Genomic DNA, 24,140 nt, shown 5'->3' with positions numbered 1-24,140 from the left:
CATATCCCATACACCCCATACACCCCATACACCCCATACACCCCATACACCCCATATACCCCATACACCCCATATACCCCATACACCCCATACACCCCATATACCCCATATACCCCATACACCCCATACACCCCATATACCCCATACACCCCATACACCCCATACACCCCATACACCCCATACACCCCATATACCCCATACACCCCGTATACTCCATACACCCCATATACCCCATACACCCCATACACCCCATACACCCCATATATCCCATACACCCCATACACCCCATACACCCCATACACCCCATACACCCCATATACCCCATACACCCCATATACCCCATACACCCCATACACCCCATACACCCCATACACCCCATATACCCCATACACCCCATATACCCCATACACCCCATACACCCCATACACCCCATACACCCCATACACCCCATACACCCCATATACCCCATACACCCCATACACCCCATACACCCCATACACCCCATACACCCCATACACCCCATATACCCCATACACCCCATACACCCCATACACCCCATACACCCCATACATCCCATACACCCCATACACCCCATACATCCCATATACCCCATACACCCCATACACCCCATACACCCCATACACCCCATATACCCCATACACCCCATACACCCCATACACCCCATACACCCCATACACCCCATATACCCCATACACCCCATACACCCCATACACCCCATATACCCCATACACCCCATACACCCCATATACCCCATACACCCCATACACCCCATACATCCCATACATCCCATACACCCCATACACCCCATACACCCCATACACCCCATACACCCCATACACCCCATATACCCCATATACCCCATAAACCCCATACACCCCATACACCCCATATACCCCATACATCCAATACACCCCATATATCCCATATACCCCATACACCCCATACACCCCATACATCCCATACATCCCATACACCCCATACACCCCATACACCCCATACACCCCATACACCCCATATACCCCATATACCCCATAAACCCCATACACCCCATACACCCCATACACCCCATACACCCCATACACCCCATACACCCCATACACCCCATATAATCTCACTTGCTGAAGTTGGCCAGGTTCTGGATGACCTTGGCTATCAGTGTCAGGGTTCTGGCCATTCCCATCCCATACACCCCATACACCCCATACACCCCATATACCCCATATACCCCATACACCCCATACACCGCATACACCCCATACACCCCATACACCCCATACACCCCATATACCCCATATACCCCATATACCCCATACACCCCATACACCCCATACACCCCATACACCCCATACACCCCATACACCCCACACATCCCATACACCCCATACACCCCATACACCCCATACACCCCATACACCCCATACACCCCATACACCCCATATACCCCATACACCCCATACACCCCATATACCCCATACACCCCATACACCCCATACACCCCATATACCCCATACACCCCATATACCCCATACACCCCATACACCCCATACACCCCATACACCCCATACACCCCATACACCCCATACACCCCATATACCCCATACACCCCATATACCCCATACACCCCATACACCCCATACACCCCATACACCCCATACACCCCATACACCCCATACACCCCATACACCCCATATACCCCATACACCCCATACACCCCATACACCCCATACACCCCATATATCCCACACACCCCATACACCCCATACACCCCATACACCCCATACACCCCATATACCCCATACACCCCATACACCCCATATATCCCATACACCCCATACACCCCATATACCCCAAACACCCCATATACCCCATATACCCCATATACCCCATATCTCACTTGCTGAAGTTGGCCAGGTTCTGGATGACCTTAGCGATCAATGTGAGCGTTCTGGCCATTCCCATCCCATATATCCCATACATCCCATACTCCCCATACACCCCATACACCCCATACACCCCATACACCCCATACACCCCATACACCCCATATACCCCATACACCCCATACACCCCATACACCCCATACACCCCATACACCCCATATACCCCATACACCCCATACACCCCATATACCCCATACACCCCATACACCCCATACACCCCATACACCCCATACACCCCATACACCCCATATACCCCATACACCCCATATACCCCATACACCCCATACACCCCATACACCCCATACACCCCATACACCCCATACACCCCATACACCCCATACACCCCATATACCCCATACACCCCATATACCCCATACACCCCATACACCCCATACACCCCATACACCCCATACACCCCATACACCCCATATACCCCATATACGCCATACACCCCATACACCCCATACACCCCATACACCCCATATACCCCATACATCCCATACACCCCATACACCCCATACATCCCATACACCCCATACACCCCATACACCCCATACACCCCATACACCCCATACACCACATACACCCCATACACCCCATACACCCCATACACCCCATATAATCTCACTTGCTGAAGTTGGCCAGGTTCTGGATGACCTTGGCTATCAGTGTGAGCGTTCTGGCCATTCCCATCCCATACCCCATATACCCCATATACCCCATATACCCCACATATCCCATATATCCCATATATCCCATATATCCCATACACCCCATATAATCTCACTTGCTGAAGTTGGCCAGGTTCTGGATGACCTTGGCTATCAGTGTGAGCGTTCTGGCCATTCCCATCCCATACCCCATATACCCCATATACCCCATATACCCCACATATCCCATATATCCCATATATCCCATATATCCCATACACCCCATATAATCTCACTTGCTGAAGTTGGCCAGGTTCTGGATGACCTTGGCTATCAGTGTGAGTGTTCTGGCCGTCTGCTCGTCGGGATATTCCTGCATTAACCCGAACAGACTCGGGGACATGACGGCCGGGCACAGGAAGCGCAGGAACAAGGACGCGCTGATCAGACGATCCGCGATGTCCTCACGGCCGCGCTCGGCGCAACGCAGCCGCCACGACGCAAAGACCTCCTTGAGCTCACGGGGGAACACGCTGCAATCAATGGGGGGAACAACGGGGTTAGGGGGTCGTGATGGGGGGAACAATGGGGTTAGGGGGTCTGGATGGGGGGAACAATGGGGTTAGGGGGTCTGGATGGGGAGATATGGGGCTGGGGGGTCCCCAGAGATGGATATGGGGTCCCCATAGCTGGATATGGGGTTGGGGTGGGATATGATGGGGATGGGGAAGGGATCAGTGGGTCTGGATGTGGAGATATGGGGGGAGAAGGGGAGGAGGGGTCTTCAGAGCTGGATATGGGGTTGGGGTGGGATATGATGGGGAAGGGAAGCGATCAGTGGGTCTATATGGGGAGTGATGGGGGTGAGAAGGGGATGGGGGTCCCCAGAGCTGGATATAGGGTCCCCATAGTTGAATATGGGGTCCCTAGAGCTGGATATGGGGTGGGATATGATGGGGTGAAAACCTCCTTGAGCTCACGGGGGAACACGCTGAGATATGGGGGGGGGAGGAATGGGGTTAGGGGGTCTAGATGGGGAGATATGGGGTTGGGGGGTCCCCAGAGTTGGATATGGGGTCCCCATAGTTGAATATGGGGTCGGGGTGGGATATGATGGGGCAAAAGCCTCCTTGAGCTCACGGGGGAACACGCTGCGATATGTGGGGGGGAACAATGGGATCAGTGGGTCTATATGGGGAGATATGGGGGGCAGAAGGGGATGGGGGTCCCCAGAGCTGGATATGGGGTCCCCATAGTTGAATATGGGGTCCCTAGAGCTGGATATGGGGTGGGATATGATGGGGTGAAAACCTCCTTGAGCTCACGGGGGAACGCGCTGAGATACGGGGGGGAACAATGGGGTTAGGGGGTCTAGATGGGGGGAACAATGGGGTTAGGGGGTCTAGATGGGGGGAACAATGGGGTTAGGGGGTCTAGATGGGGAGAACAATGGGGTTAGGGGGTCGAGATGGGGGGAACAATGGGGTTAGGGGGTCTAGATGGGGGGAACAACGGGGTTAGGGGGTCTAGATGGGGGGAACAATGGGGTTAGGGGGTCTAGATGGGGGGAACAACGGGGTTAGGGGGTCTAGATGGGGGGAACAATGGGGTTAGGGGGTCTAGATGGGGGGTGATGGGGGGAGAAGGGGGGAGAAGGGGATGGGGGTCCCCAGAGCTGGATATGGGGTCCCCATAGTTGAATATGGGGTCCCTAGAGCTGGATATGGGGTGGGATATGATGGGGTTGGGTAGGGAAGGGATCAGTGGGACTAGATGGGGAGTGATGGGGGGTTTGGGGGGAAAGGGATGTGATTAATGGGTCTATATGGGGAGTGATGGGGGGTTAGGGGGTGGGATAGGGGGAGGGGGGTCTTCAGAGCTGGATATTGGGTCGGGGTGGGATGTGATGGGGCGAAAACCTCCTTCAGCTCACGGGGAACACGCTGAGATATGTGGGGGGGAACAACGGGATCAGTGGGTCTAGATGGGGAGTGATGGGGTTGGGGGGTCCCCAGAGATGGATATGGGATGGAGGTGGGATATGATGGGGATGGGGAAGGATCAGTGGGTCTAGATGGAGAGTGATGGGGGTCCCCAGAGTTGGTTATGGGTTGGAAATGATGGGGATGGGGAAGGATCAGTGGGTCTGGATGGGCAATGATGGGGTTGGGGGGTCCCTAGAGTTGGTTATGGGGTGGGATATGATGGGGATGGGGAAGGATCAGTGGGTCTGGATGGGGAGATATGGGGGGAGAAGGGGAAGGGGGTCCCCATAGCTGGATATGGGGTCCCCATAGTTGAATATGGGGTCCCTAGAGCTGGATATGGGGTGGGATATGATGGGGTGAAAACCTCCTTGAGCTCATGGGGGAACAAACTGAGATACGTGGGGGGGAACAACGGGATCAGTGGGTCTAGATGGGGGGAGAATGGGAGGAGAAGGGGAGGAGGGTCCCCATAGCTGGATATGGGGTTGGGGTGGGATATGATGGGGATGGGGAGGGATCAGTGGGTCTGGATGGAGAGTGATGGGGGTCCCCAGAGTTGGTTATGGGTGGGATATGATGGGGTTGGGGAAGGATCAGTGGGTCTATATGGGGGGAGAAGGGGGTGAGAAGGGGAGGGGGGTCCCCATAGCTGGATATGGGGTTGGGGTGGGATATGACGGGGCGAAAACCTCCTTGAGCTCACAGGGAACACGCTGAGATACGTGGGGGGGAACAATGGGATCAGTGGGTCTAGATGGGGGGTTATGGGGTTGGAGGGTCCCCAGAGCTGGATATGGGGTCCCCATAGTTGAATATGGGGTCCCTAGAGCTGGATATGGGGTGGGATATGATGGGGTTGGGTAGGGAAGGGATCAGTGGGTCTATATGGGGAGTGATGGGGGGTTGGGGGGAAGGGATGTGATTAGAAGCTATGGGAAATGATTAGTGGGTCTATATGGGGAATGACTGGAAGGGAGGGAGGGAGGGAGGGAGGAGGGAGGGAGGGGAGGGAGGGAGGGAGGAAGGAAGGAAGGAAGGAAGGAAGGAAGGAAGGAAGGAAGGAAGGAAGGAAGGAAGGAAGGAAGGAAGGAAGGAAGGAAGGAAGGAAGGAAGGAAGGAAGGAAGGAAGGAAGGGAAGGAAGGAAGGAAGGAAGGAAGGAAGGAAGGAAGGAAGGAAGGAAGGAAGGAAGGAAGGAAGGAAGGAAGGAAGGAAGGAAGGAAGGAAGGAAGGAAGGAAGGAAGGAAGGAAGGAAGGAAGGAAGGAAGGAAGGAAGGAAGGAAGGAAGGAAGGAAGGAAGGAAGGAAGGAAGGAAGGAAGGAAGGAAGGAAGGAAGGAAGGAAGGAAGGAAGGAAGGAAGGAAGGAAGGAAGGAAGGAAGGAAGGAAGGAAGGAAGGAAGGAAGGAAGGAAGGAAGGAAGGAAGGAAGGAAGGAAGGAAGGAAGGAAGGAAGGAAGGAAGGAAGGAAGGAAGGAAGGAAGGAAGGAAGGAAGGAAGGAAGGAAGGAAGGAAGGAAGGAAGGAAGGAAGGAAGGAAGGAAGGAAGGAAGGAAGGAAGGAAGGAAGGAAGGAAGGAAGGAAGGAAGGAAGGAAGGAAGGAAGGAAGGAAGGAAGGAAGGAAGGAAGGAAGGAAGGAAGGAAGGGGGGTTTCTCACCAGTGGGAGTTGACCACCTTGCAGAGCGCCAGCTCGCAGCACATTCGCAGGTTGGCCTGGTGGTCGGCCAGGGTGGAGGCCGAGCACTTCATGGGATCCACCTCGCAGTTCTCCTCCGACTCGTACAGCGCGCGGATGAACTCACCTATGGGGGACATGGGGGGCGTGTGGGGTGAGGGGGATGGGCAACTCAATGGGGTCACCCCATAGAGCCAGGAGTGGGGGGGGATGTGTGGGGTGAGGGGGGGGGATACCTCAATGGGGTCACCCCATAGAGCCAGAGCCCCAGTGGGGTGGGATGTGTGGGGTGAGGGGGTCACCCCATAGATCCAGGAGTGGGGGGGATGGGGGTCACCCATAGACCCAGTGGGGTGGGATGTGTGGGGTGAGGGGGGGGGATACCTCAATGGGGTCACCCCATAGACCCAGAGCCCCAGTGGGGTGGGATGTGTGGGGTGAAGGGGGGGATACCTCAATGGGGTCACCCCATAGACCCATAACCAGAGAGGAGTGGGATGTATGGGGTAAGGGAGCCTAGCTCTATATGGGGCCACCCCATCACCCCATGGCCATATATAGGGCCACCCCATCACCCCATGTCCGTATATAGGGCCACCCCATCACCCCATGGCCATATACAGTGCCACCCCATCACCCCATGGCCATATATAGGGCCACCGCATCACCCCATGGCCATATATAGGGGTCATCCCTGCACCCCATGGACAGCCCAGCACCCCATAGCCATATATAGGGACAGCCCAGCCATATATGGGGCCATCCCAGCACCCCATGGCCATATATAGGGCCATCCCATCACCCCATGGCCATATATAGGGACAGCCCAGCCATATATGGGGCCATCCTAGCACCCCATGGCCATATATTGGGCCATCCCATCGCCCCTATGTCCATATATAGGGTCACCCCATCACCCCTAAGTCCATATATAGGGCCACCCCATCACCCCATGTCCATATATGGGGCCATCCCATCACCCCATGTCCGTCTATGGGGCGCCCCCCGTCTCACCGATGGCGTCCTTGAGGTATTTCTGTCCGATGAGTTTCAGATACTCCTCGATGGCTTTGGTGGCCAACGTGTTCTCCCGGAAGATGAGATGCTCGCGGTCCATGAATCGATCCACCTCCGTCATGGCCATGTCCGACAGGAAATCCTGCCCACCAGCATCAGGGACACCCACAGCCAGCACCCAACCCACCGCCCTGCACCCAACCGCCGGCATCCAGCATCCATAGCCAGCATCAATCAACCAGCATCTATCATCAATAACCAGCATCAATTAACCAGCATCCATCCATCATCCATTATCAATAACCAGCATCAATCAACCATCATCCATTTATAGATCCATCCATCATCCATCATCAATAACCAGCATCCATCAACCATCATCCATCTATAGATCCAGCTATAGATTCATCCATCATCAATAACCATCATCCATCCATCATCCATCATGCAATAACCATCATCCATCCATAGATCCATCCATCATCCATCATCAATAACCATCATCCATCCATCATCCATCCATCCATCCATCCATCATCCATCCATCCATCATCCATCCATCATCCATCCATCATCCATCCATCATCCATCCATCCATCATCCATCCATCATCCATCCATCCATCCATCCATCATCCATCCATCCATCATCCATCCATCATCCATCCATCCATCCATCCATCATCCATCCATCCATCCATCCATCATCCATCCATCCATCCATCCATCCATCCATCCATCATCCATCCATCCATCCATCCATCATCCATCCATCCATCCATCCATCATCCATCCATCCATCCATCCATCCATCCATCCATCCATCATCCATCCATCCATCCATCATCCATCCATCCATCATCCATCCATCATCCATCCATCCATCCATCCATCCATCATCCATCCATCCATGCCATCCATCCATCCATCATCCATCCATCCATCCAATCCATCATCCATCCATCCATCCATCCATCCATCCATCCATCCATCATCCATCCATCCATCCATCCATCCATCCATCCATCCATCCATCCATCATCCATCCATCCATCCATCCATCATCCATCCATCCATCATCCATCCATCCATCCATCCATCATCCATCCATCCATCCATCATCCATCATCCATCCATCCATCCATCATCCATCCATCCATCCATCATCCATCCATCCATCCATCCATCCATCCATCATCCATCCATCCATCCATCCATCCATCATCCATCCATCCATCATCCATCATCCATCCATCCATCCATCCATCCATCCATCCATCCATCCATCCATCCATCCATCATCCATCCATCCATCATCCATCCATCATCCATCCATCCATCCATCCATCCATCCATCCATCCATCATCCATCCATCATCCATCCATCCATCCATCATCCATCCATCCATCATCCATCCATCCATCCATCCATCCATCCATCCATCCATCCATCCATCCATCATCCATCCATCCATCCATCATCCATCATCCATCCATCCATCATCCATCCATCCATCCATCCATCCATCCATCCATCCATCCATCCATCCATCATCCATCCATCCATCCATCATCCATCCATCCATCCATCATCCATCCATCATCCATCCATCCATCCATCCATCCATCATCCATCCATCCATCATCCATCCATCATCCATCCATCCATCCATCCATCCATCCATCCATCCATCATCCATCCATCATCCATCCATCCATCCATCATCCATCCAGCCATCATCCATCCATCCATCCATCCATCCATCCATCCATCCATCCATCCATCATCCATCCATCCATCCATCATCCATCCATCCATCCATCATCCATCCATCATCCATCCATCATCCATCCATCCATCATCCATCCATCCATCATCCATCCATCATCCATCCATCCATCCATCCATCCATCCATCCATCCATCATCCATCCATCATCCATCCATCCATCCATCATCCATCCATCCATCATCCATCCATCCATCCATCCATCCATCCATCCATCCATCCATCCATCCATCCATCCATCATCCATCCATCCATCATCCATCCATCATCCATCCATCCATCCATCATCCATCCATCCATCCATCATCCATCCATCCATCCATCCATCATCCATCCATCCATCATCCATCCATCATCCATCCATCCATCCATCATCCATCCATCCATCCATCATCCATCCATCATCCATCCATCCATCCATCCATCCATCATCCATCCATCCATCCATCCATCATCCATCCATCCATCCATCCATCCATCCATCCATCCATCCATCCATCATCCATCCATCCATCCATCATCCATCCATCCATCCATCATCCATCCATCATCCATCCATCCATCATCCATCCATCCATCATCCATCATCCATCCATCCATCATCCATCCATCCATCCATCCATCCATCCATCCATCCATCCATCCATCATCCATCCATCCATCCATCATCCATCCATCCATCCATCATCCATCCATCATCCATCCATGCCATCCATCCATCCATCATCCATCCATCCATCATCCATCCATCATCCATCCATCCATCCATCCATCATCCATCCATCCATCATCCATCCATCCATCATCCATCCATCATCCATCCATCCATCCATCATCCATCCATCCATCCATCCATCCATCCATCCATCCATCCATCATCCATCCATCATCCATCCATCCATCCATCCATCATCCATCCATCCATCATCCATCCATCATCCATCCATCATCCATCCATCATCCATCCATCCATCCATCCATCATCCATCCATCCATCATCCATCCATCATCCATCCATCCATCATCCATCCATCCATCATCCATCCATCCATCATCCATCCATCCATCCATCCATCCATCATCCATCCATCCATCCATCCATCCATCCATCCATCCATCCATCCATCCATCCATCATCCATCATCCATCCATCCATCATCCATCCATCATCCATCCATCCATCCATCATCCATCCATCCATCATCCATCCATCCATCATCCATCCATCCATCATCCATCCATCCATCATCCATCCATCCATCATCCATCCATCCATCCATCCATCCATCATCCATCCATCCATCCATCCATCCATCCATCCATCCATCCATCCATCATCCATCCATCCATCATCCATCCATCCATCCATCATCCATCCATCATCCATCCATCATCCATCCATCCATCATCCATCCATCCATCATCCATCCATCATCCATCCATCCATCCATCCATCCATCCATCCATCCATCATCCATCCATCATCCATCCATCCATCCATCATCCATCCATCCATCATCCATCCATCCATCCATCCATCCATCCATCCATCCATCCATCCATCCATCCATCATCCATCCATCATCCATCATCCATCCATCCATCCATCCATCCATCATCCATCCATCCATCCATCATCCATCCATCATCCATCCATCCATCCATCCATCCATCATCCATCCATCCATCCATCCATCATCCATCCATCCATCCATCCATCCATCCATCCATCCATCCATCCATCCATCATCCATCCATCATCCATCCATCCATCCATCATCCATCCATCCATCCATCCATCCATCATCCATCCATCCATCCATCATCCATCCATCATCCATCCATCCATCATCCATCCATCCATCATCCATCCATCCATCCATCATCCATCCATCCATCCATCCATCCATCCATCCATCCATCCATCCATCATCCATCCATCCATCCATCATCCATCATCCATCCATCATCCATCCATCATCCATCCATCCATCCATCCATCCATCATCCATCCATCCATCATCCATCCATCATCCATCCATCCATCCATCCATCATCCATCCATCCATCATCCATCCATCCATCATCCATCCATCATCCATCCATCATCCATCCATCCATCCATCCATCCATCCATCCATCATCCATCCATCCATCATCCATCCATCATCCATCCATCCATCCATCCATCATCCATCCATCCATCATCCATCCATCATCCATCCATCACCATCCATCATCCATCCATCCATCCATCCATCATCCATCCATCCATCATCCATCCATCATCCATCCATCCATCATCCATCCATCCATCATCCATCCATCCATCATCCATCCATCCATCCATCCATCCATCATCCATCCATCCATCCATCCATCCATCCATCCATCCATCCATCCATCCATCCATCATCCATCATCCATCCATCCATCATCCATCCATCATCCATCCATCCATCCATCATCCATCCATCCATCATCCATCCATCCATCATCCATCCATCCATCATCCAGCCATCCATCATCCATCCATCCATCATCCATCCATCCATCCATCCATCCATCATCCATCCATCCATCCATCCATCATCCATCCATCCATCCATCCATCATCCATCCATCCATCATCCATCCATCCATCCATCATCCATCCATCATCCATCCATCATCCATCCATCCATCATCCATCCATCCATCATCCATCCATCATCCATCCATCCATCCATCCATCCATCCATCCATCCATCATCCATCCATCATCCATCCATCCATCCATCATCCATCCATCCATCATCCATCCATCCATCCATCCATCCATCCATCCATCCATCCATCCATCCATCATCCATCCATCCATCATCCATCCATCATCCATCCATCCATCCATCATCCATCCATCCATCCATCATCCATCCATCATCCATCCATCCATCCATCCATCCATCATCCATCCATCCATCCATCATCATCATCCATCCATCCATCCATCCTTCATCCATCCATCCATCCATCCATCCATCATCCATCCATCATCCATCCATCCATCCATCATCCATCCATCCATCCATCCATCCATCATCCATCCATCCATCCATCCATCCATCATCCATCCATCCATCATCCATCCATCCATCATCCATCATCCATCCATCCATCATCCATCCATCCATCCATCCATCCATCCATCCATCCATCCATCATCCATCCATCCATCCATCATCCATCCATCCATCAATCATCCATCCATCATCCATCCATCCATCCATCCATCCATCATCCATCCATCCATCATCCATCCATCATCCATCCATCCATCCATCATCATCCATCCATCCATCATCCATCCATCATCCATCCATCATCCATCCATCCATCCATCCATCCATCCATCCATCCATCATCCATCCATCATCCATCCATCCATCATCCATCCATCCATCCATCATCCATCCATCCATCCATCATCATCCATCCATCCATCCATCCATCCATCCATCCATCATCCATCCATCCATCATCCATCATCATCCATCCATCATCCATCCATCATCCATCCATCCATCATCCATCCATCATCCATCCATCCATCATCCATCCATCATCCATCCATCCATCATCCATCCATCCATCATCCATCCATCCATCATCCATCCATCCATCATCATCCATCCATCCATCCATCCATCCATCCATCCATCCATCATCCATCCATCCATCCATCCATCCATCATCCATCCATCCATCATCCATCCATCATCCATCCATCCATCATCCATCCATCCATCCATCCATCCATCCATCCATCATCCATCCATCCATCCATCCATCATCCATCCATCCATCCATCATCCATCCATCCATCATCCATCCATCCATCATCCATCCATCCATCATCCATCCATCATCCATCCATCCATCATCCATCCATCCATCCATCCATCATCCATCCATCCATCATCCATCCATCATCCATCCATCCATCCATCCATCCATCCATCATCCATCCATCCATCATCCATCCATCCATCATCCATCCATCATCCATCCATCCATCCATCCATCCATCCATCCATCATCCATCCCTCCATCCATCCTTCACTCCTCCATCTCTCCTACCATCTCTCCTCCATCTTTCCATCCTCCATCTCTCCTCCATCTTTCCATTCTCCATCCTTCCATCCTTCATCCATCATCCATCCATCCATCCATCCCTCTTCCATCTCTCCTCCTTCTTTCCATCCTCCATCTCTCCTCCATGTATCCATCCATCCATCCTCCATCCATCCCTTCTCCTTCACTCCTCCATCTCTCCTCCGTCCATCTCCATCCTTTCTCCATCCATCCATCCATCCATCCATCCATCCATCTCTCCATCCATCTCTCCATCCATCCATCCATCTCTCCATCCATCTCTCCATCCATCCATCCATCCATCCCTCTTCCATCTCTCCTTCCATCTCTCCTCCATCTTTCCGTCCTCCATCCCTCCTCCATCTCTCCTCCATCCATCTCCATCCTTTCTCCATCCATCCCTCCATCCATCCATCATCCATCCATCCCCATCCATCCATCTCTCCATCCATCCCTCCTTCCATCTCTCCTCCATCCTCCATCCAATCTCCATCCATCCCCCCTCCATCCATCCCTCCCTCCATCCATCCCCCCCCACTCCCCCCTATACCCCCCCATACCCCCCCTATCTCCCCACCTTGGCCTTCCCGGTGCTCTGCAGTATATGCACCAGCGCACACGCCACCTCCTCCTTACTCTTGACGCTGAGCACGGGCTCCAACACGGCGCACAGCATGCGATAGTTATTAGTCACGTACTCAGCGAACTCCATCCATCCATCATCCATCATCCATCCATCCATCCATCATCCATCCATCCATCCATCCATCCATCCATCCATCCATCATCCATCCATCATCCATCATCCATCCATCCATCCATCATCCATCCATCCATCCATCCATCCATCCCTCCATCCATCCATCCATCTCTCCATCCATCCATCCATCTCTCCATCCATCCATCCATCCTCTCTCCATCTCTCCATCCATCTCTCCATCCATCTCTCCATCCATCCCTCCATCCATCTCTCCATCTCTCCATCCATCTCTCCATCCATCTCTCCATCCATCCCTCCATCCATCTCTCCATCTCTCCATCCATCTCTCCATCCATCTCTCCATCCATCTCTCCATCCATCCCTCCATCCATCTCTCCATCTCTCCATCCACCTCTCCATCCATCCATCCATCCATCTCTCCATCTCTCCATCCATCTCTCCATCCATCCATCCATCCCTCTTCCATCTCTCCTTCCATCTCTCCTCCATCTTTCCGTCCTCCATCTGTCCTCCATCTCTCCTCCATCCATCTCCATCCTTTCTCCATCCATCCCCATCCATCCATCTCTCCATCCCTCCCTCCTTTCATCTCTCCTCCATCCATCTCTCCATCCATCCCTCCTTTCATCTCTCCTCCATCCATCCATCCATCTCTCCTCCCTCCCTCCATCCCTCCATCCATCCATCCCTCCCCACTCCCCCCCATACCCCCTACACCCCCCCTATGTCCCCACCTTGGCCTTCCCGGTGCTCTGCAGTATATGCACCAGCGCACACGCCACCTCCTCCTTACTCTTGACGCTGAGCACGGGCTCCAGCACGGCGCACAGCATGCGATAGTTATTAGTCACGTACTCAGCGAACTCCTTGTACAGCTCCATGGGGAGGATGCTCATGGTCTGGAACCGGCTCTTTACCCTCAATGCCGGACACCCAGCTTTGCTTTTACTCCCGCTGGGTTGACTCAATGGATACCACTGCTCCGCAAAGTGCCTCCCGGTCACACTGGCAATAGGAATACTGACCATCCCCACGTAATTACTCTTATCTTTCTTCCTCTTCTTATCGGTGTCTTTATAAAGGTGGAGCCGGATGGTTCTGACCGCGGGGAGGTTGTTAAATTCAAAGTGTTCTCCCCAAAACACGTTGTCGGTGCGGGCTTTGCTGGTGGTGCGGGCGTACAACATGTCGTCCAGGCACAGCTCGCAGTAATAGCGTTTCTTTGGGGGCAGGTCGCGAGCTTCGATCACCCACAGCTTCAACACGTTGTCCACGCGGCGGCTGTTGTCCTGGGGGGGGGTTATAGGGGGTGTTATGGGGGGTTGTAATGGGGTTATGGGGGTTATAGGGGGATATGGGGGGATATGGGGGAATGTAGGGGGTTATAATGGGAGATATGGGGGTTATAGGGGTTATAAGGGGGTTATGGGGGTTATAGAATGGTTATTGGGGGGATATGGGGATTTATAGGGGTTATATGGGGGTTATAATGGGTTATAAGGGGGTTATGGGGGGGTTTAAGGGGGTTATAAGGGGGGTAAGGGGAGATATGGGGGCTATGCGGGGGGATATGGGGGGATATGGGGGGATATGGGGGTTATAGAGGGGTTATGGGGGGATATGGGAGGGATATGGGGTGTTATGAGGGGGGTATGGGGGGATATGGGGGTTATAAGGGGGGTTATGGGGGTTATAGGGGCTATATGGGGGGTTATAATGGGGTTATGGGGGTTATAAGGGGGATATGGGGGGTTATAGGGGTTATATGGGGGGTTATAATGGGGTTATAGGGGTTATAATGGGGTTATGGGGGGTCGTAATGGGGTTATGGGGGGGTTATGGGGGTTATGGGGGGATATGGGGGGGTTATAATGGGGTTATGGGGGTTATAGGGTGTAATGGGGGAATATGGGGGGTTATAATAGGTTATATGGGGGTTATGGGGGGTTTAAGGGGGTTATGGGGGGATATGGGGGGTTGTGGGGGGATATGGGGGGTTATAGGGGTTATACGGGGGTTATAATGGGTTATAAGGGGGTTATGGGGGTTATAGGGGTTATATGGGGGGTTATGGGGGGTTATAATGGGTTATATGGGGGTTATGGGGGTTATGGGGGGATATGGGGGGTTATAATGGGTTATAAGGGGGATATGGGGGGTTATAATGGGTTATAAGGGGGATATGGGGGGATATGGGGGGTTATAGGGGTTATAAGGGGGTTATAAGGGGGATATGGGGGGTTATGGGGGGTTATAGAATGGTTATGGGGGGTTATAGGGGGTTATAGGGGTTATAGGGGGGTTATAATGGGTTATAAGGGGGGTAAGGGGAGATATGGGGGTTATGGGGGGGGATATGGGGGGATATGGGGGGATATGGGGGTTATAAGGGGGTTATAGGGTGTTATGGGGGGATATGGGGTGATATGGGGGGTTATGGGGTGATATGGGGGGTTATGGGGGTTATAGGGGGGGTTATGGGGGGCATAGGGTTTATATGGGGTTATGGGGGTTATGGGGGGTTATGAGGGTTATAATGGGGTTATGGGGGTTATAGGGTGTTATGGGGGGATATGGGGGGATATGGGGGAATGTAGGGGTTATAATGGGAGATATGGGGGTTATAAGGGGATATAGGGGATTATAGGGGTTATAAGGGGGTTATGGGGGGTTATAAGGGGTTATATGGGGGGATATAATGGGGTTATGGGGGTTATAATGGGGTTATGGGGGTTATACGGGTTATATGGGGGTTATAATGGGGTTATGGGGGTTATAAGGGGGATATGGGGGGTTATAGGGGTTATAAGGGGGGTTATAATGGGGTTATGGGGGTTATAAGGGGGATATGGGGGGTTATAGGGGTTATATGGGGGGTTATAATGGGGTTATAGGGGTTATAATGGGGTTATGGGGGGTCGTAATGGGGTTATGGGGGAATATGGGGGGTTATAATGGGTTATATGGGGGTTATGGGGGGTTTAAGGGGGTTATGGGGGGTTATAATGGGTTATGGGGGGTTATAAGGGGGTTATGGGGTAATATGAGGGGGATATGGGGTTATAAGGTGATTATGGGGGAATATGGGGGGATATGGGGGGTTATAGGGAATATGGGGGGAATATGGGGGGGATATGGGGGTTATTAGGGGGTTATGGGGAATATGGGGGGTTACAAGGGGGATATAGGGGGTTATGGGGGAATATGGGGGGGATATGGGGGGTTATAAGGTGATTATGGGGGAATATGGGGGGATATGGGGGATTATAGGGGGGTTATAATGGGTTATGGGGGGGTTATAAAGGGGTTATAAAGGGGGATATGGGGGGGTAATATGGGGGGGATATGGGGGTTATTAGGGGGTTATGGGGGATATGGGGGGTTACAAGGGGATATAGGGGGTTATGGGGGAATATGGGGGGGATATGGAGGTTATGGGGGGTTATAAGGGGGATACAGGGGGATATGGGGGGTTATAGGGGAATATGGGGGGGATATGGGGTTATGGGGGTTATAAGGGGGTTATGGGGATATGGGGGAATATGGGGGGTTATAGGGTTTATATGGGGAATATGGGGGGATATGGGGGGGATATGGTGGTTATAAGGTGATTATGGGGTAATATGGGGGGATATGGGGCAATATGGCCGACACTTGACCCACCCCCCCCACCCGACCCCACTAATCCCCCCCTCACCTTGTTGGGTTTCACGGCCCTTTGTAGGTTCTCGATCCATTTGTCCCGTTCTGCGGCCGAGCGACACGCGAAGCACTTGGTGCCCGACGCCGTGGTCACCTATAGGGGATTAATGGGGTCACCCCATAGGGGCCTATAGGGGATTAATGGGGTCACCCCATAGGGGCCTATAGGGGATTTATGGGGTCACCCCATAGGGGCCTATAGGGGATTAATGGGGTCACCCCATAGGGGCCTATAGGGGATTTAATGGGGTCACCCCATAGGGGCCTATAGGGGATTAATGGGGTCACCCCATAGGGGCCTATAGGGGATTTATGGGGTCACCCCATAGGGGCCTATAGGGGATTTATGGGGTCACCCCATAGGGGCCTATAGGGGATGTAATGGGGTCACCCCATGGGGTCCTATAGGGGATGTAATGGGGTCACCCCATAGGGGCCTATAGGGGATTTAATGGGGTCACCCCATGGGATCCTATAGGGGATTTAATGGGGTCACCCCATAGGGGCCTATAGGGGATGTAATGGGGTCACCCCATAGGGGCCTATAGGGGATTAATGGGGTCACCCCATAGGGGCCTATAGGGGATTTATGGGGTCACCCCATAGGGGCCTATAGGGGATTCAATGGGGTCACCCCATAGGGGCCTATAGGGGATGTAATGGGGTCACCCCATGGGGTCCTATAGGGGATGTAATGGGGTCACCCCATAGGGGCCTATAGGGGATTTAATGGGGTCACCCCATGGGATCCTATAGGGGATTTAATGGGGTCACCCCATAGGGGCCTATAGGGGATGTAATGGGGTCACCCCATAGGGGCCTATAGGGGATTAATGGGGTCACCCCATAGGGGCCTATAGGGGATTTATGGGGTCACCCCATAGGGGCCTATAGGGGATTTATGGGGTCACCCCATAGGGGCCTATAGGGGATTTATGGGGTCACCCCATAGGGGCCTATAGGGGATTAATGGGGTCACCCCATAGGGGCCTATAGGGGATGTAATGGGGTCACCCCATAGGGGCCTATAGGGTATTAATGGGGTCACCCCATAGGGGCCTATAGGGGATTAATGGGGTCACCCCATAGGGGCCTATAGGGGATTAATGGGGTCACCCCATAGGGGCCTATAGGGGATTTATGGGGTCACCCCATAGGGGCCTATAGGGGATTAATGGGGTCACCCCATAGGGGCCTATAGGGGATTTATGGGGTCACCCCATAGGGGCCTATAGGGGATTAATGGGGTCACCCCATAGGGGCCTATAGGGGATTTAATGGGGTCACCCCATAGGGGCCTATAGGGGATTTAATGGGGTCACCCCATAGGGGCCTATAGGGGATTCAATGAGGTCACCCCATAGGGGCCTATAGGGGATTTATGGGGTCACCCCATAGGGGCCTATAGGGGATATATGGGGTCACCCCATAGGATCCTATAGGGGATTTATGGGGTCACCCCATAGGGGCCTATAGGGGATTTATGGGGTCACCCCATAGGGGCCTATAGGGGATTGAATGGGGTCACCCCATAGGGGCCTATAGGGGATTTATGGGGTCACCCCATAGGGGCCTATAGGGGATTGAATGGGGTCACCCCATAGGGGCCTATAGGGGATTTAATGGGGTCATCCCATGGGATCCTATAGGGGATTCAATGGGGTCACCCCATAGGGGCCTATAGGGGATTCAATGGGGTCACTCCATGGGGTCCCATATGGGGGGTAATAGGGTGACCCTATGGGGTCCTATAGGGGGGATAATAGGGTGACCCTATGGGGTCCCATAGGGGGGGTAATAGGGTGACCCTATGGGGTCCTATAGGGCTGGTTTATGGGATGCTGGGGGTGTATGACCCTATGGGTTCCCATAGTGCTGTGTTCTGGGGTGCTGTCCGTACACATGTATGGGGTTTTGGGGTCATTGCTGACCCATAGGGGTGGGTTGTTCCCCATGGGGTCCCATAGAGCTGTGTTATGGGGTTATGGGGTTTTAGGGTCGTTCCTGACCTCGAAGCAGAACTCCTGGCCCAGGATGACCCTATGGGGTCCCATAGGGCTGTGTTATGGGGTTTTGGGGTTATGGGGTTATGGGGATGTATGACTCTATGGGATCCCATAGGGCTGTGTTATGGGATGCTGGGGATGTATGACCCTATGGGGTCCCATAGGGCTGTGTATGGGGTTATGGGGATGTATGACCCCATGGGGTCCCATAGGGCTGTGTATGGGGTTATGGGGATGTATGACCCTATGGGGTCCCATAGTGCTGTGTTATGGGGTTATGGGGATGTATGACCCTATGGGGTCCCATAGGGCTGTGTATGGGGTTATTGGGATGTATGACCCTATGGGGTCCCATAGGGCTGTGTATGGGGTTATGGGGATGTATGACTCTATGGGGTCCCATAGGGCTGTGTTATGGGGTTATGGGGATGTATGACTCTATGGGATCCCATAGGGCTGTGTTATGGGGTTTTAGGGTCGGTGCTGACCCATAGGCTCCCTATATCTGTGTTATGGGGTTATGGGGTTTTAGGGTCATTACCCACCTCGAAGCAGAACTCCTGCCCCAGGATGACCCTATGGTTTCCCATAGGGCTGTGTATGGGGTTATGGGGTTTGGGGTTATGTGGTTATGTGGTTATGGTGTTATGGGGTTATGGGGATGTATGACTCTATGGGATCCCATAGGGCTGTGTTATGGGGTTATGGGGTTATGGGGTTATGGGGTTATGGGGATGTATGACTCTATGGGATCCCATAGGGCTGTGTTATGGGGTTGTTATGTGGTTATGGGGTTATGTGGTTATGGGGTTATGGGGTATATGTGGTTAGGTGGTTATGGGGCCATTACTGACCTTGAAGCAGAACTCCTGCCCCAGGATGACCCTATGGGGTCCCATAGGGCTGTGTATGGGGTTATGGGGATGTAAGACTCTATGGGGTCCCATAGGGCTGTGTTATAGGATGCTCCCTATATCTATGTATGGGGTTATGGGGTTGTTATGGGGTATATGTGGTTATGGGGCCATTCCTGACCTCGAAGCAGAACTCCTGCCCCAGGATGACCCTATGGGGTCCCATAGGGCTGTGTATGGGGTTATGGGGATGTATGACCCCATGGGGTCCCATAGGGCTGTGCTATGGGGTTATGTGGTTATGGGTTATGTGGTTATGGGGTTATAGGATCATTCCTGACCTCGAAGCAGAACTCCTGTCCCAGGATAACCCCATGGGGTCCCATAGGGCTGTGTTATGGGGTTATGGGGTCGGTGCTGACCCATAGGCTCCCTATATCTGTGTTATGGGGTTATAGGGTTTTAGGGTCATTACCCACCTCAAAGCAGAACTCCTGCCCCAGGATGCTGCCTATATCTGTGTATGTGGTTATGGGGTTGTTATGGGGTATATGGGGTATGGGGCCATTACTGACCTTGAAGCAGAACTCCTGCCCCAGGATACTCCCTATATCTGTGTATGGGGTTATGTGGTTATGTGGTTATGGGGTTGTTATGGGGTTATGGGGTCATTACCCACCTCGAAGCAGAACTCCTGCCCCAGGATGACCCTATGGGATCCCATAGGGCTGTGCTATGGGGTTATGGGGTTGTTATAGGGTTATAGGGCCATTACTGACCTCGAAGCAGAACTCCTGGCCCAGGATGCTGCCTATATCTGTGTATGTGGTTATGGGGTTTTAGGGTTGTTATGGGGTATATGGGGTTATAGGGCCATTCCTGACCTCAAAGCAGAACTCCTGGCCCAGGATGCTCCCTATATCTGTGTATGGGGCTATGGGGTTTTAGGGTTGTTATGGGGTATATGGGATTATAGGGTCATTACCCACCTCAAAGCAGAACTCCTGCCCCAGGATGCTGCTGTGCACGGCCTTGATGATGGAGTCCTCGTCCAGGTTGAGCTCCAGCGCCTCGGCCGCGCTGCTGGGGCTCAGCAGCGACTCGTGGGAGTGGGACTCCTTAAAGCTCTGCATCAAACGAGCCCTGCGGGAACGGGGTATGGGGGAAGATATAGGGGGTAAAGGGGGGTAATGGGGTGGGGGTATAGGGTGGGGGTATAGGGGAAGGGATGGAGCTAATGGGGTTGGGGTAGAGCTATAGGATTGGGGTGGAGGTAATAGGGTGGGGATAAAGGGATTCGGGTGGGGATATAGGGTGGGGGTGGGGATATAGGGGAAGGGGTGGAGCTATAGGGTTGGGGTGGAGCTATAGGATTGGGGTGGAGCTATAGGATTGGGGTGGATTTAATAGGGTTAGGGGTGGAGCTATAGGATTAGGGTGGAGCTATAGGATTGGGGTGGAGTTATAGGGTTGGGGTGGAGCTATAGGATTAGGGTGGAGCTATAGGGTTGGGGTGGAGCTATAGGATATATATGATTGGGGTGGATTTAATAGGGTTAGGGGTAGAGCTATAGGATTGGGGTGGAGCTATAGGGTTGGGGTGGAGCTATAGGGTTGGGGTGGAGCTATAGGATTAGGGTGGAGCTATAGGGTTGGGGTGGAGCTATAGGATTGGGGTGGAGCTATAGGGTTGGGGTGGGGATATAGGATTGGGGTGGAGCTATAGGGGGTGGGGATAAAGGGGGTGGAGCTATAGGGTTGGGGTGGAGCTAATGGGGTGGGGATAAAGGGGGTGGGGATAAAGGATTGGGGTGGAGCTAAAGGGTTAGGGGTGGAGCTAATAGGGTTGGGGTGGAGCTATAGGGTTGGGGTGGAGGTAATGGGGTGGGGATAAAGGATTGGGGTGGAGATATAGGGTGGGGATAAAGGGGGTGGGGGGGATATAGGGTGGGGATTAAGGATTGGGGTGGAGCTATAGGATTGGGGTGGAGCTAATGGGGGTGGGGATAAAGGGATTGGGGTGGAGATATAGGGTGGAGATAAAGGATTGGGGTGGGGATATAGGGTTGGGGTGGAGCTAATGGGGTTGGGGTGCAGCTATAGGATTGGGGTGGAGCTATAGGGTTGGGGTGGAGCTAATGGGGTGGGGATAAAGGATTGGGGTGGAGATATAGGGTGGGGATAAAGGGGGTGGAGCTATAGGATTGGGGTGGAGCTAATGGGGTTGGGGTGGAGCTATAGGATTGGGGGTAAAACTAATGGGGTTGGGGTATAGGATTGGGTGGAGCTATAGGGTTGGGGTGGAGCTATAGGGTTGGGGTGGAGCTATAGGGTTGGGGTAGGGCTAATGGGGTGGGGATATAGGGGAAGGGGTGAAGATATAGGATTGGGGGTGGAGCTATAGGGTTGGGGTGGATTTAATAGGGTTAGGGGTGGAGCTATAGGATTAGGGTGGAGCTATAGGATTGGGGTGGAGTTATAGGGTTGGGGTGGAGCTATAGGATTAGGGTGGAGATATAGGATTGGGGTGGAGCTATAGGGTTGGGGTGTAGATATAGGATTGGGGTGGAGCTATAGGGTTGGGGTGGAGCTATAGGGTTGGGGTGGATTTAATAGGGTTAGGGGTGGAGCTATAGGATTGGGGTGGAGCTATAGGGTTGGGGTGGAGCTATAGGATTGGGGGTGGAGCTATAGGGTTAGGGGTGGAGCTATAGGATTGGGGGTGGAGCTATAGGGTTAGGGGTGGAGCTATAGGATTGGGGTGGAGCTATAGGGTTGGGTGGAGCTATAGGGTTGGGTGGAGCTATAGGATTGGGGTGGAGCTATAGGGTTGGGGTGGATCTATAGGGTTGGGGTGGAGCTATAGGATTGGAGGTGGAGATTTAGGGTTGGGGTGGAGCTATAGGGTTGGGGTGGAGCTATAGGATTAGGGTGGAGCTATAGGATTGTGGTGGATTTAATAGGGTTAGGGGTGGAGCTATAGGGTTGGGGTGGATTTAATAGGGTTAGGGGTGGAGCTATAGGGTTGGGGTGGAGCTATAGGGTTGGGGTGGAGCTATAGGGTTGGGGTGGAGCTATAGGATTAGGGTGGAGCTATAGGATTAGGGTGGAGCTATAGGGTTGGGGTGGAGCTATAGGATTGTGGTGGATTTAATAGGGTTTAGGGGTGGAGCTATAGGATTGGGGTGGAGCTATAGGGTTGGGGTGGAGCTATAGGATTAGGGTGGAGCTATAGGATTGTGGTGGATTTAATAGGGTTAGGGGTGGAGCTATAGGGTTGGGGTGGATTTAATAGGGTTAGGGGTGGAGCTATAGGGTTGGGGTGGAGCTATAGGGTTGGGGTGGAGCTATAGGATTAGGGTGGATCTATAGGGTTAGGGGTGGAGCTATAGGGTTGGGGTGGAGCTATAGGATTGTGGTGGATTTAATAGGGTTTAGGGGTGGAGCTATAGGATTGGGGTGGAGCTATAGGGTTGGGGTGGAGCTATAGGGTTGGGGTGGAGCTATAGGATTGGGGGTGGAGCTATAGGGTTGGGGTGGAGCTATAGGATTGGGGTGGAGCTATAGGATTAGGGTGGAGCTATAGGGTTGGGGTGGAGCTATAGGGTTGGGGTGGAGCTATAGGATTGGGGTGGAGATATAGGTTTGGG

The 24,140-nt window shown here is 52.3% G+C and overlaps 1 protein-coding gene across 1 annotated transcript in view; it reads right to left on the bottom strand.

Moving 5' to 3' along the window:
- SYNGAP1 (synaptic Ras GTPase activating protein 1) overlaps window positions 1–24,140 on the bottom strand; it is a 104,439-nt gene that overhangs the window by 27,888 nt on the left and 52,411 nt on the right. The window contains exons 6-11 of the mRNA XM_085532662.1: window positions 21,480–21,633; window positions 17,626–17,724; window positions 14,663–15,217; window positions 7,283–7,427; window positions 6,251–6,395; window positions 2,908–3,144 (exon numbers count right to left, since the gene is read on the bottom strand). Of these exons, the coding sequence (XP_085388788.1) occupies window positions 2,908–3,144; window positions 6,251–6,395; window positions 7,283–7,427; window positions 14,663–15,217; window positions 17,626–17,724; window positions 21,480–21,633 (1,335 nt within the window). The remainder of the gene's footprint in view (window positions 1–2,907; window positions 3,145–6,250; window positions 6,396–7,282; window positions 7,428–14,662; window positions 15,218–17,625; window positions 17,725–21,479; window positions 21,634–24,140) is intronic.

This window comes from Coturnix japonica, unplaced genomic scaffold (genome assembly GCF_054131305.1).
Source record: "Coturnix japonica strain WE unplaced genomic scaffold, WE-NBRP24 Scf050, whole genome shotgun sequence".
Lineage (NCBI taxonomy): Eukaryota > Metazoa > Chordata > Aves > Galliformes > Phasianidae > Coturnix > Coturnix japonica.
This window is presented reverse-complemented; position numbering and strand designations above follow the sequence as displayed.